The 12,431-nt window shown below is 38.2% G+C and overlaps 1 protein-coding gene across 1 annotated transcript; it reads left to right on the forward strand.

Annotated features, from left to right (window-relative positions):
• Positions 1–45: 45 nt before the first annotated feature.
• LOC135476204 (uncharacterized) lies at positions 46–11,272 on the forward strand. Its single transcript, XM_064756151.1, has 5 exons — positions 46–88; positions 946–1,741; positions 3,934–4,048; positions 6,249–6,394; positions 6,863–11,272. The coding sequence occupies exons 2-5, from the start codon at positions 1,029–1,031 to the stop codon at positions 7,032–7,034; spliced, it is 1,146 nt and encodes a 381-aa protein (XP_064612221.1). The 5' UTR covers positions 46–88; positions 946–1,028; the 3' UTR covers positions 7,035–11,272.
• Positions 11,273–12,431: the final 1,159 nt, after the last annotated feature.

The raw sequence follows: 12,431 nt of genomic DNA on the forward strand, positions 1-12,431 counted from the left end.
CGACATTTACCCATAGTGCGTTAGTAACTTGACAGTACTAGCAGACGGAATTTTGAGTCCGGATAGAACGTCTTCGGATCGAATTTCGGTCAGTATTTTTTGTTAAGATATTTCCACTCATCTTTGGCGTGTTCATCTCTAGTTGTCACACCTTTTAATTTTTGTTCGTATAGACTGAGGATGCTCAAAATCGTGTGCAAGTTCTGCACGAATTTCTGACGTTACTCCGAGGCTCGGGTATGGTGAGAGACCCATGTGACTAAAATTTGATCTACGTTGAGAAATACCGCAATCTTCGTCACTTCAAAGCATGGTGCCAAGTCAGTCTATCTTGACGGACTCAGTGTGCTAAAATTGTGACAGTAATCGTAACGTAGCCCTAGGTAGCTATTTCTACTCCTCTCTTTGTACGTAGCCAAAGGGGCAATCAGCGGTAAAGCGTACGCCAGTTAACGCCATGTCCGATAAGCTGTTTCTACCCAGTGACTACGGTCCAAAAGTGGTGTCAACTTTGGCTTTTACCGTTATTCCACTTGGTACGGACACACTAGACCCATGTTCACCCCATTGCTAAAGCCGCAGCAGTTTTGCCTTCACCACAGTTATGGGTCTTGAAAAAGTTATTATTCCTGAAAAGACAAGCCTAGTGGCTCCCTTGTTAAGAAATGGTTTGCCTTGTCATGAATATGGGGGCTGATGTACTATATACCGAATGGAATATACCTGGGATGTTGTGCAGGCAAGCTGAAAGGTAAGAGCCAAAGTTGACACCAGTTTAGGACTGCAGCCATTGTTTAGAAAGGATTTACTGGACATGGCGTGAATCGGTGTATCACTGATTTCCCAGTATAAAGAGAGGTTTTGAAGTCGTTTGTTTTTTGTTAATTCTAGTAATCTTTTGATGAGCTTGATACTGGTTCAAATTCAATATTTTCTTCTGTTTAGATACCTATGGGGAAGAAAACCTGTCTTCAGATTTTCTGCGGAATAACATCTCGAGTGCTTAATTGACCTGACCAGTGATCATTATGATCCGATACGTGTCCGAAGAACGTAGGGACTCCATGATAGAAGATGTGGAACGTTTCGTGTTGAAGAGAAGGCTTTCAGACGGACATCTTCTGCATGACATGGGTACTTTTCATTTAGCCCTTGTCCTCTGTGCAGACCATTGCGTGTATGATCATCAGATTTATAGTCGGCACTTCCTGCCGTCAAAGTTTGATGACCACGATGGGTGGTTGACATTCATACCTGAACAGACTTCAGACAAATATTTACTCACATACGTTCGGGAGATTCCCAAAGACATGGGCGACATTGAAGATGAGCTTTCCTACTTAAATATGTCCTCAGATGATCTGTCAGAGAACTTGTTCACCGCTGAGGATGACTATGGAAACTTTGTCTATGTGCTTTTGACACACGATCCAGTCCAAGGCCATATCAGGGAGGCCCATATATCAATGCACTCCTTTGAATATATACTACTCAGACCAACGTTAAAAGCTGAGATTCAGCTTGATGCTCATTTGGCATCATGTGTATTTCATGAAATGAGCTGCTCGAGAGAGTTCAGGAGGCGATTTCTACATTTTATTAGGAATCTAAGGTGTTTCAAAAGGTGCTCTGATGACGTGCCCCACAGTGAACAGAACCCTGAGATCAGTGCTAACCTAGATATCCCATGCCTGGTAGAGATACATTTGATCTGGCCAAAACAGAAGCTAGATTATGCTTGGTAAGAAAAGAGTATCCCAAAGTATTAGACTTTTATGACACATACTATACATCTGAAAAGTTCCGAGTGAATTAAAGGCGAAGAAAACACTAAAATGAAGTATGTATCAAATGAAAGACCATTAAAAACTGTTCAGGAAAATAGCTGGATTTATTTTTTTTACAATTTGTTTAACCTAGTAAAATGCATTAGAATATTTTATTCTATGGTGGCCTTTTCTGACCACAACGCTAGCAGCTACGTCACATAAGGTTTTTGACACTTAACACACTTTAGACTGCTACATTTCATCATTTAAAGTGCATATACATATGGATCTATGCATGCATTTACTGACTTGACCTTGAAACAAATTATTTCAAGCAAAAAGTATAAATGTAACATAATTGATACCTTCTGGGTCACAACAGACTACCGTAGAATCTATCCTTTAACACAAGTTAGAAAAATTTGTAAAAAAATAAATCTCATAAAACCATTAAATCAGTTTTTAATGGCCTTTCATCTGATGTATACTTCATTCAAGAGTCTTTGCCTTTGCATTTAAGAATACGTGTGTACATTTGTGTCATTGTGGGGGTGTAGGAAGCAAATGAACACTGGGGTGGGAGTTATCCCAAAGGGTGAGGCGAGGACCAAGGGGACTTGGTGGCCCCAGAAGCTGTGGGTTCCTACATAGCTGTGCAAGAGCTTGTTTTAAAAGAAAAAAAAATATCCATCCTTAAGGTTGTGATTAAGTATACTGCACGTTTTGGCCCAAATTTAGTTATCGGATAGATTTTACATGTATACCTGTACTTACTTTCCATCTAAATGCATGCTTCATGTAAGTGAGTTGTAAAATATTTACTCAGATAGTGCATGCGGATAAACTAAACAATTTTAATTACACAACTACCAGGGCAATCAAGCCCATAGGCATCGGGGTGGAGAGGTGGTGCATGAGGTTGTACAAAGGTAAGGGAATGACTGTCCCAGACGATTATGTGCAAGGGTCCAGGGGTCTGGGCGGGTGGAAGCACAGCAATTCCAGATGTCTGGAGAAAGGTTCTAAACGCCTTTTCAATGTATCAAAGTAAATACAAGCAGGTAAATGCGAAGCGTTTAACTTGAAAAATATTGAAAATTTGTGTAGAGCTCCTCTGAACAGGGAGCTGGGGGCTTCAGCATGATCGCAGAAGGGAATTTCTTTCAAGCAGTATGATAAACAGCGAAAAGTGAGAACAAATCTACATACACATGTTAAGTTATTTATTTTAATTTTCATTCGAAATTTTGACATCCTGTCAAAAACATCCAGTCTTTGTATATAACAAATAAAAAAGTCTTTTTCCAGCACCCACACAAAATCCCTACCTCTTTTTTCCGATGTTTGTATGGCACACTGGGCGCATGATTATCTGGTGACAGGAACAAGTAAGTGTTGGAAACACCCAAGCCTGCAAATCTTCATCCCGGGCTACATGTTGTCAGTGATGGCACAAAGCAATTGAGCTCGTAAAGAGTCCGTAGCTGAATGGTGTTAACATCCTCCGTATGCGTAGGTAGTTTACTGAGTGCATTCACTGCTGGAGCTTCGTGTGTATAGCGCTTGTCACCTTGTTAGCTAAATATCTCGTTCATGATTGTCGTCAGTTGATCTCTTCTTAGTTTTATTTCCACATCTCAACACCCCCGACTGAAATATGTTTGAAATATGGTCAAAAATTAATTTTAGGGTCTTAAATGTACAAAATTTCAACAGGCTTTAAATCCAAAACTATGAGAGCTAAATACGTGTAACTTCTACCAAATTTTAGCCAATGCAGTGTGCACTTTCATTGGGATCTGAACATGTTTGAGCTACAAATAATAGTTTTCTCACAAAAAGTGTTTAAATGACACTGGTTCTTAGATATAAAAATTTAAGCCTATTCATTTAACCTGGGCTTGGCTGAGGGTAACTCAGCAATTATATTATCTTGATCTTTCTAGTTAAAAACTGTCCATGATTACAATACACTTATGAAGGGGATGGTGTACTGGTATCTTAATAGCCCAGCATTGAATGACGTCACAAACCGTTCTGTATTGAATCAGAAGCTGAAAACCATTCATGTAGACTGCTGGAAATCCGTGAAACTGCATGCAGTTCTTGTTGTTAATATACGTACATGTAGTGTGTTTTGTGTCTTTTTTTTTTTTTTTTAAAGGGAGTATCGGATACAGGGACAAGTGGTGAAAAGGACCCAGTTGGAGGAGAACATGGCCTGGCTCAGCACCTTGGGGGGAGGATATGCTTCCCTGGGGGACTATTTTAGACATCATGTAGGTTGATAGTACTTTGGTTGTTCTTGCCAGTGTATCATGTACTATTCTGTGTTATAACGTGAAGAGCACGGGTTGCCTAATGCCTTGTCCACAGGTAATATGTAGTCAGTGAGCATCGTTGCCTTGTTGGGAATGCTAGAGTGTGGCTTACGTGGTACTGCATGTACAAGCTCCAGTGCAGATGGCTAGTCCCTTTGAAATTAAAAAGTGATCCCATCATGCTGCTGTTGACTGTGAAGGGTGCTCCAAGCTCACTTTAATGCCAGGACCAGTTTTAATATGCCCATAAACCAGGTTTACCCAGTAGCAACACACTTTGTTCTATATGGGTATGTTTAGAATATAAAGTAATTCTTGTGTAGCTTCTGTTTTTTGTTCAGTATACATGTAAAAGGGCCACAGCCATTTTGTTCTGATGTGCTTGGTAACTTAGTTAATCATTTTCAAGTAAGGAGAGGTATTGTGAGAGGGGGGGGGGGGGGCAGATGCTGTTGTGGCAGTATCCAGCTTCGTAAATGTTTTTGGCTAATGATAGGACTGCAGTGGCCAACCATAGTACGCAGATAGCCTATCGGCGGTAGCGATTTGCAGATCAAAGACCAAGGGAGTGTTTACCTCATAGCTCAACATTTCCACAGCCATTCATAGGGTTGCTACCCATGCTACCCATAGTACATAAATTCCCAAATGCAGTTTGCGAATTGCATATCAAAGACCTCTGCAGTAAATTAGTGCATGACCTCCCCTCAATGTCTTTTCACCACTGTGATGATTTATACCTCCATAACATAGGAAGTCACTGCTGTGCAGTCCTCACGCATACGATAAACTGTCATAGTTGTGACAGTATGATGCTTTTGGCCTTTCCTGTTGATTTAATCGCAAGATCTCAGTGTCACCTAATTAGAGAATAATACACTGTTTGTGTGGATGACAGTAACAATCATTAGAACCAATACTTTATTTTGGTTAAGAGATTAGTGTTTTGAATGTAGGATATGACTTGAAATTATACAGTTATGCCTAACAGATACGTGTACTTAGCATCTAGCGTACATGTGTGTTTTTTGTGACTGACAGCTATGTGTGTATACTTTGCATCTGAAGTAAATGTGGTGTACTTTGTGCCTGACAGCTATGTGTGTATACTATGCATCTAAGGTAAATGTGTGTTCTGTGTGCCTGACAGGTATGTGTGTATACTTTGCATCTAAAGTAAATGTGGTGTACTTTGTGCCTGACAGGTATGTGTGTATACTTTGCATCTAAAGTAAATGTGTGTACTTTGTGACTGACAGCTATGGGTGTATACTTTGCATCTAAAGTAAATGTGTGTACTTTGTGCCTGACAGGTATGTGTGTATACTATGCATCTAAGGTAAATGTGTGTACTTTGTGCCTGACAGATTTGTGTGAATACTTCGCATATAACATATATATGCGTATACTTTGTATCTAACATAAATGTATGTACTTTGTACCTGACAGACGTGTGTATACTTTGCGTCTGAGGTAAATGTGTGTTCGTTGTGCTTGACAGGCGTGTGTATACTTTGCATCTAAGGTAAATGTATGTACTTTGTGCCTGACAGAGATGTGTGAATGCTTTGCATCTAAGGTAAATGTGTGTACTGTGTGCCTGACAGACATGTGTGAATACTTTGCATCTAACACAAGTGTATTTTGTGGAAATTCAGCCATATTCCTGTTGTAACTTTCAGCTTTGAAATGGTGAGAGTAGATGTGGCTGTTTTAGATGGAAAAGTCTTTCTGTCTTGTGCTGTATATCCACTTTTTCTTGAGGACTGAATTGTCTGGAAACTTGAAAAAACTAACTCCAGGGTTCCTTGCCCACCTGTTTTTACAAAAGCAACTGAAGAACAACACGGGAAAAATTGATTTATTTGTTGTCACTCTTGTAACTTTTTTAACACTTTACTAAATGGCGGATCTCTGACAGCTCATACAGTTTGGACTTGTATGATGTAACTTGGCAGACACTACTGAGTGTTGACAGAAAAAATGCGCAAAACCAGTAAATGTGTGTACTTTGTGTCTGACAGACACGTGTGAATACTTTCCTCCTAACATATATATTTGTATACTTTGTATCTGACATGAATGTGTGTCCTTTGCGCCTGACAGATATGTGTGTATACTTTGCATCTAACACAAGTGTATTTTGTGTCTTGGGCAGGCTGTGAAGGCTGGCCAGATCTCTCTTCATCAACTGGCTATATCATTAGAATTAGGTGACCCAGTATCAGCTGCAAAGTGCCGGCTTTTCTTTGCTCAAAGTCTTCTTCAATGCGGGTACCTAAAGTCTTGTAAAAAGATTATCAGGTGAGGATATGGGTCTTGATGTTTGTATAAATTAAGAAGTATGACTGAGAGTATTATTGACGGTGTGAAATTCACACAGGTGTATCATGTCTGCAATTCCAGATTTTTATTTTGAATTTTTATACACTTGTATTCTCCGTGATGAAACATGATCCAAAAACTATTCTTTTTTCCTTCATGCAGATATATTTAATTTTCTTCTTTGTTTAAGTTAAGAAGTTTTTACCATTATATGGATAATTTTTGTTTCTTATAAAAAGGGTTGCAGAAAGTTATATTTTGTAATCCTCATACATGTACATGCAACTCCAGCAGAAATGGGTTGTTTCCCGATTTCACAGCTTTCAAAAAGTTTGATTGAAAAAATGGGACTAAGATTACAGCTTCGGTGTAATCATACACAAAGAGATGCATGTTAAGCTTTGTTTGTATGTTAAGCTTTGTTTGTGTGTGTGCTTGTGTTTTCAGAGAGCAGTATAAATTTGCCAGAAAGGAATTAGTGAGAGATGAGAGACTGGAAGCTATGTGTATTGCACTTTGGAACCGTTTAAAATTCATCCACTCCTTAAAAAAGAACAACAGACTGCCTCCCAAGCAGCATGTCTCAGCATTTCTTCCCCTGATATCGAAGAACTCCTGATGTTATAGTGGAAGAACAATAATCTGAAGTTCTGTAAGGCTAAACTTTTCTGTTTGGAGGATCTACACAGTGGATAGAGGTTGTTATTTGTCTTCCATGGTAATTTGAGACTCATTTAAAACATTTCAGTTTTTTTTTTTAACATGTATGGTTTGCTGAACTGTTGTTAGGAAAATGTGTTGTTTTTTTTTTTAAGGTAACATTTTTAATGTTTCTATCTCAACATGAGATCTCATAGGTGATATTACCACCTGTGCCATAGGTGAACATTGTTAATGTCATTGCATTTACATGTACTATAAATGTATCAGTTTAATTGTACGATTTGTTAAGCAACTTCAGGGAGACTTGGCTGGCCTGTTCTCGAATATGCCGTCTTTACTCTAAAAATTTGCCAAAAAAGTGCATTTGAACAGGCATGTAAAGGTCATAAAATACAACTGTTGGTGCTGAACATTCATTGTAGTATATCATCCTGCCCACCAAACAAATCTCAAAATATCTTGCTAAGGTCACCAGAACTCTCAGAATCATGCAAAAGGAGTAACGTAGTCTTTGACATATTTTAGGTAAAATAAAACACATGTCAGCATCAATATCTTGTTTCCCTGAGGTAATTTTATCACTTAACGTGTTATTTTTCTAGAGATATTGCAGAAGCTCATTCTGTCAACAGCATAACATTCGCAAAGAAAAAAGATGTCCTACTTGTTTGATATGGCACATATAGGACAATGGTATGTTAATAGTGACGTATAAAGTAACGTTCGGCAAATGTGCGATAAATAAATGTACTCCGCTTTGTGAAAGTGGCCCCTCCAAACAGGAGGAGAGTTTCTAAACGTTCAGTTATACATGTATATGCATGTTGCCGATGTTTGTGTACTTCATAAGATTGCTTTAATACTGACATGTGACCTTTTTTTGTAGCAGGTAAATGCTGTGGAAAGTACAGATATTTTTGTACAAATTGTGTAAATTTACCATGATAACTTATGTTCACCTGGTAGTCAGTGGTTACGATACAGAAGATGCTCCAGGTCTGTTACTAATACTGCTGAATCTTTGTCTACTCACCTACGTGTATGTGTTGCCGAAGTCTAATGAGCTACTCTAGTAAATTTGAGAGACTCCTCTGCATTGCGGAGCAACACAAGCAGCTACCTACAGTAGATCGTGAATGACCCCAGTAACACGAGTCACTCTTGAATATCTTAAAAGTCCCATGTGCGTGTGTTGCCGTTTATCACGAACAACTCAGGTAAAGCTTGACAAACCCCTGTGTATTGCTGAGTGACATGAGGTACCACTATTTTAAAATTTTTAGTAGATCTCGAAGGAACCTTGTGTGCTGCTGATATTGAAACACAGGTAACTGTCATTGAAAGATCTGCATGTTGCCGCATACAGGAGCAACTCATGTTAATCCGGAAATACCTTTTTTGCTAAGTAACACAACTAAGAGTAAAGATTGAAAGACCTCAGAAGTTGCCAAGTAACATGAGCAGCTACATATATGTACTGTAAATCTTAAAATACCTCTGTGTTGTCGAGTAACTTGAACAACTCTGGTACAGTAGATATTGAAAGGCCTTCATGTTGATCTGTTGATCACATAAGATTTTGTTAGCAGTTAATCCAAACCAGGTCTTGATACTTTCTATGCGAATTTGGAGATCATGCTAGTGACCATCTGTAAGAATTCCACAGTCTCACCAGAGGCTGGATACTGGCAGACTATAGCCTTATCGGCTTTTCTGCTCTGACCGTTACATGTAGCTGTTCTAAAAATGTGAAGTCTAGGTGATCTCTCAATCAGGCAGAAGGGTAGATTAATCCCATCAAGCCAAAGCAATATCCGTATGTGGGAAGGTCTGCCAGCAACATACGGGTGGCCGTGGGTTTCCACCGGGCTCTGCCTGGTTTCCTCCCACCTTAATGCTGGCAGCTGTCATGTAAGTGAAATATTTTTTAGTATGGTGTAAAACATAAATCAAATAATTCACAGCAATATCTTTGAGTACCTTTTCTACCTCCACTTTTTTAATCGGGTGCAATGGGAGACAACCTATAACATTATGGGATTGCTCCTGGAGTAATTAATCATGACATGCTGTACTTGAGTGGATATATGGCTATACTATATATCTTAGATTCAGGATCACATCCAAGGGAATATGTAGAGTGTATCAGCTAATACCAATATGAGGTGTGTTGTGAGAAAAAGGCATGACCATGCCTCATGTACTGAGGTAAAATACAAATTTCATCTACTATTAACTGATGTTTATAAAATGGTTACCCTAATCCTGCAAGCTTTTCAACCGCCTCTGCAACCAATATTTTCAAACATTTTGAGAGGACTATAGGGTGTAGAGAAATAATTTGCACAGTTTTATGAAGCTTGGATCTTTATTGACACGAACATATAATTTTTAGCAGCATTTTCATCATAATTGTATGCATGAATTCCACAGGAAAAAGTGCTTTAGTGGTTGAAAATCAAGAAGATTAAAGTGTTCAAGAAACAACACCTACAAATTTACACTTCTGGATGTAATAGAAATCCAAAGATTGAACTAACTGATGTTCACAAATACTGTATTTTTTGTATTGAAATGTATTTTTTTCATACTAACCTCTTTCATGTACGTCTTAATGTTGCTGTCATAGCACATGGCTAATCTCATTCACATGTAGTTAGTTGAACTTACATGCTAAATATCTCAAGTGCTCAGGTGTACTCAGGTGTTATATAAAAATATGTAAATGAATTTGATGTGAAATGTTTTGACATTTTTTGTTATCCCGGCATGTACTAAATTTATATTGCTTGTAATTCTCTCAGAGTCATTAATTATTATTTACTTCAATTCATATATTATGGTTACAGTAAAAGTATTTATGAATTTTACAAGCATAACATAGTATATACATTCATATTGAATTGGCTCATTTCTTGTTGAAAAGCTCAAAAGGAGATCGAGGTTGTGTGTTTGGGAATGAAGTCAGTTTTGGCAGTCTCCATTATCTACATTTTTTCATGTAAAAGTAGACAAAAAAAACTGTCAACGAATGTACAGCTTATTTGTATAGCGATTCATGAGTAGTTTTTACTAATTTCTCCAACGTTTAATGTTACAAGCATATTACCTTAATTTGCATAGGGGTGCTTTGCTGAATCAAAGAGTGCCCTTGGTGTCCCAATTACGCTGTAGCTTGAAGCCAAGACATTTGTCCGATACGGAGTGAAGGCCAGCAAGGTGTCTTTTATATGGACATGACAGGTTTTTTTAGTTGGTCAATGCTGTGATGGGAAGTGCAGATATTTTTGTAGAAGTTATATAAATTTACCATGATAAGGATTGCTTAACAGAAGATTCTCCTTGCCTTTTACTAATACTCAGTGAAGTAAAATGAGCAACTCTAGTAAAGATTGAATTTGAAAGACTCATTGTGAAGGTTGTGAAGGAAAACAGTCTAATCTGGTTTCCACCAGCAACAAACCTCGCTGCTATCAGGGGTGAAATGTTCCAGAATACTTTGTGGAACCCAACTCAAATAAATAAATATATCTGCAATAAATTTGATATGTCATGTGCGTTTTGACATCAGTGAATATTGTAATTTAGTTGTTTTGAAGATTGTATGTAACCATGGAGGTATGACATGGAACATCAAAGGGGAGATTTCATTCAGAGTAGAAAGGCACAGTAGGTGTGTCTGGTGGGGTTGCTGGGCTGATTGGGCGAGTTGTTCCTCCTTTCATATATAGCTCCATGGTGTAACACTTTAAGCATCCGGAGATCACGCGTAAATTGTTAAGGACAGAAATGTGTAGTTCAGTCTTCCACCTTTTGATTGTGCTCCTCTGCATATAGTTACATTGAATGAAGATTGTTCAGTTATAATATGTTAACAAGTCTACTGTTGATATGACAGTAATAATAATGTTGGAAAGTCTACCATTCCTCAACTGAACATAAACACATAGGCTTTTAACTACCTTTTACATCTTTACGTTTCTCGTTTCACAATGCACACACAGTGTTAATAATACCTATTGTGCTGGTTGCCATCAAAGTTATGTGCACACAAGGCAACATGTGCTTTGTGAAAGAGGCCGCTGATCTGATTGATTGTGCAGCTTCTTTCTGTACGTTTAGAACAAAAACTTGATAAAGGAAGACTCGGCAGTGAATAAACGACATTTTAACCTCATTTATCCTTCATTTTGCCTTAGTGAGAGACTTGAGGATGAGGAACACAGGATGCCCTAACCACAGTAGAACATGTTTTTATCTGTGATGTTTTAAGAGTACACATATACCGATTATTGTGATGTAATAAAGGAAGGAACAGGAATTCAGAGCTTTGGAGTGTTTTGTTACAGGCGGAAGGGAGTTTTACAATTTCCCCATCATTTGTTTAAGAGCCAACATGTACCTGCCTGCCATGTATCTCGTTTGGTTCAAACTAACTAAAGCCAGAGGCAGAAATTTCTTAAGGCTAGAAGGGCAGTGGCTGTGACAGTGGACTCTAGACATTGTGTTCAACAAATTCTTGGGAAACAAAAGAATGTAAATCATAAAGAGAAAATAACTTCAACCTTTTCGCATGTTTGCAAAACCTTTATTCATGCATATTCTGATGGCATTTCACTTTGTAGACTGATAACCATAATTTTTGTGAAGCCCTGAAACTGGCCAACCCAATTAATGTACTTTTATATCCAAAATCAAATTTCAAGGGTGCATAAATTGCAGTGAATATTGCTCTTTCGTAAGCACAAATGTTGAGGAATTAGGGTGTGTCCTTTGTGTGGGCTGTACAGAACAAACATGGTAGCAGAGAGAAGACTACCTGTACCAGTGTCTGGAGGAATTTGTTATGGTCTGGTGAAATTCTTATAATCACAAACAAGTATAGCCCTGATTAAGATTTGAGCCACTGACCTCTGTGACATTATCCAACATTCTTTTGTAGTTATTACAGCAGGGTTTTACAAAGCACTGGGTTAAAACATTAATCTGGGGATGGCATCAGGCCTTTTTAAAAGAAGTCTTTTACATGTGAACTTCAAATAGTGGTTGTGAAAATTTTGTATCACCCATCATACCGGTACTATAATTGATCTGTGAAATATCCAAGGGTTCCTCAGGCATCAATGGATTGCTTTTTTGTTTCATTGCTTTCAGCAATATTTTGGTTATATTACAACTGTATCTCCTTGCAGAAGGCCACACCCAATGCCAACATATTCATAAACATGTATAGTGCTGTCTCCATGAAATACTATGCTGAAGACAACTGATATGACTGATGCTTAACTCATATCACATTTTACGCCCACCTGAACTGACCAGTATTTGGCCTATTCCAATCTTATGCACCAAG

Source organism: Liolophura sinensis, chromosome 10, assembly GCF_032854445.1.
Source record: "Liolophura sinensis isolate JHLJ2023 chromosome 10, CUHK_Ljap_v2, whole genome shotgun sequence".
NCBI classification, from domain to species: Eukaryota; Metazoa; Mollusca; class Polyplacophora; order Chitonida; family Chitonidae; genus Liolophura; species Liolophura sinensis.

Excerpts from the sequence above, each read along its gene's own strand:
- LOC135476204 (XM_064756151.1), top strand. The coding sequence starts at position 1,029 with ATGATCCGATACGTGTCCGAAGAACGTAGGGACTCCATGATAGAAGAT. Across the intron at positions 1,742-3,933 it reads CAGAAGCTAGATTATGCTTG|GGAGTATCGGATACAGGGAC; the intron begins GTAAGAAAAGAG and ends TTTTTTTTAAAG. Across the intron at positions 6,395-6,862 it reads TCTTGTAAAAAGATTATCAG|AGAGCAGTATAAATTTGCCA; the intron begins GTGAGGATATGG and ends TTGTGTTTTCAG.